This window comes from Entamoeba invadens (genome assembly GCF_000330505.1).
Source record: "Entamoeba invadens IP1 unplaced genomic scaffold scaff_1105074726343, whole genome shotgun sequence".
In the NCBI taxonomy this organism is placed as follows: domain Eukaryota; phylum Evosea; order Mastigamoebida; family Endamoebidae; genus Entamoeba; species Entamoeba invadens.
The window spans coordinates 4,629-6,615 of NW_004443724.1; the positions used below are offsets into that span (position 1 = coordinate 4,629).

At 24.0% G+C, this 1,987-nt stretch overlaps 1 protein-coding gene across 1 annotated transcript; it reads right to left on the reverse strand.

Annotated features, from left to right (window-relative positions):
* Positions 1-130: 130 nt before the first annotated feature.
* EIN_240350 (Rho GTPase, putative) lies at positions 131-739 on the reverse strand (the record flags this gene model as incomplete). The annotated part of the gene is made up of 1 exon (XM_004261215.1): positions 131-739. The coding sequence occupies one exon, from the start codon at positions 737-739 to the stop codon at positions 131-133; it is 609 nt and encodes a 202-aa protein (XP_004261263.1).
* Between the last annotated feature and the right edge of the window lie 1,248 nt (positions 740-1,987).

Below are 1,987 nucleotides of genomic sequence, written 5' to 3' on the forward strand. Positions count from 1 at the left end.
AAAATTACATGTGTTAAACTCTTATATAATTTTGAAAAAAACAATAAATTATAAAATATCATTCACCTTTTAATTTTTAAGAAATTATAAATTCAAACACACAAATGAAAATTCAAAGTTAATACTATTATTATAAAATCGTGCACTTTTTCTTTCCGTGTGTTTTTTTGAAAAATCTTTTCTTCTTACTCGGACTTTCTTTTTTATTCAGAAAAATTCTCACGGCTTCTTCAAATAGTAGACTGAGATTTTTCTGAGTGAGTGCTGAGCACTCGATGTATTTTACAGCCTCTATCTTTTTCGCCATTTCTTCTGCACTTTGTTGACTCACAAAATTTCGTCCTTCATTTTTCAATTCTTCAAAAGATAGTGCATTTTCTCTCAAGTCACATTTTGTGCCTACCAAAATACATGGAGTGTCCGGACAATACTGAACGACTTCTTTTTTCCATTTACATTCTATGTTATCCAAAGAGTTTGCCGAATTTACTGCAAAACACAAAAGAAAAACACTTGCATTTGAATATGACACAGGTCGTAATTTATCATATTCTTCTTGACCAGCCGTGTCTAAAAGAGACAAATTTATATCAGTGTTGTCAACCGTCATTGCTGTGTTGTAATTCTCAAATACAGTTGGGACATATGTCTCTGGAAATACATGAGATGTATAACTCATTAAAATGCACGTCTTACCAACTGCTCCATCACCAACAACAACAATTTTCACCACTTTCATATGTGTTTTTTAGTTTAAGGTGGTTTTTCGTTATTTATCAAAAATAATATTACGACATATGTTAAAGAAACGTGTATTATATAAAATGTTTTGCAAATTATTATTTGATGTAAACAATATAACAATAGAACTTTTTTGTTAAAATGTGGAAAGTAGTTTGGGTAATTATGAAAAAATCAAATTTTGTGAAACTAAAACCATTTTTTTTGTTTTCAACCTTTACATATTATATTAATCTTATGACAGTTTATTAAAACGACTCTATTTTCACAAAACAATATCATTCAAATAATATTAAAACAATGTAATATTACTGAACTATTATTATTGTATCAAACAAAAATTAACTTCAAAATTGACTTCAACATAATTTATTAATTTGGTTTAATTTTCAATATTTTTATAATTTGTTTTCATTTTGACAAAATTCAAATTAAAAAATTAAATTTATCAATAATTAGTTTATTGAATATAAGACTGGCCAACCGATGACCATTATTTTCAATTATGCCGAATTTTTAAAGCAACGTTCCTTTTTGCCGAAACCAAAGTTGACCACACATATAACCGACTTTTGCTTTTACAAATAAATTATATAAAACTAATTATTATTTGGAAGCGATAAACAAAAGTTAAATAACATTTTATTTATTTCAAATTTTAAAAAATTAACGTTTTTGGGAACACATGATTATTAAATATTATTTTTTTAAATAATATTTTTTGATATTCAAAAAATATAAATCCGTATGAACCAAAAACAATATAAATTTACCAAAAATATATTCTTTAAAAGTAATCGTCTTTTAAAAATTATGTGATTTATAAATTATTTTCAATAATCATTTTCATTAATATTATCTAAATTGAATATAACAATTGGTTTTACAACATTATTAAATACACAATTATTGTGCAGTCAATTAATTACAATGTTATAACAGTAAAAATGTATAATGAATATGGTTTGTAACTTTTATTTCAAAAATATAAATTAAAAGCTTGTCAATTTAAAATATAACGTTATGTTTATTTTTCGTAACTGTTAACCATTTATATGTTTAAATCGTTGTTCATTCTCAAAATAACGTTTCAATTAAAACATATGCAATGTGATTATAACTAATGAATAATAACTTGCAAATTTTATTCTTTTTATAATTTGGGTTAAATTATCATGATTTACAATTCACACATATTGTTTTAATCATGATTTACAATTCATCTTATGTTACAATTGTTTATTAT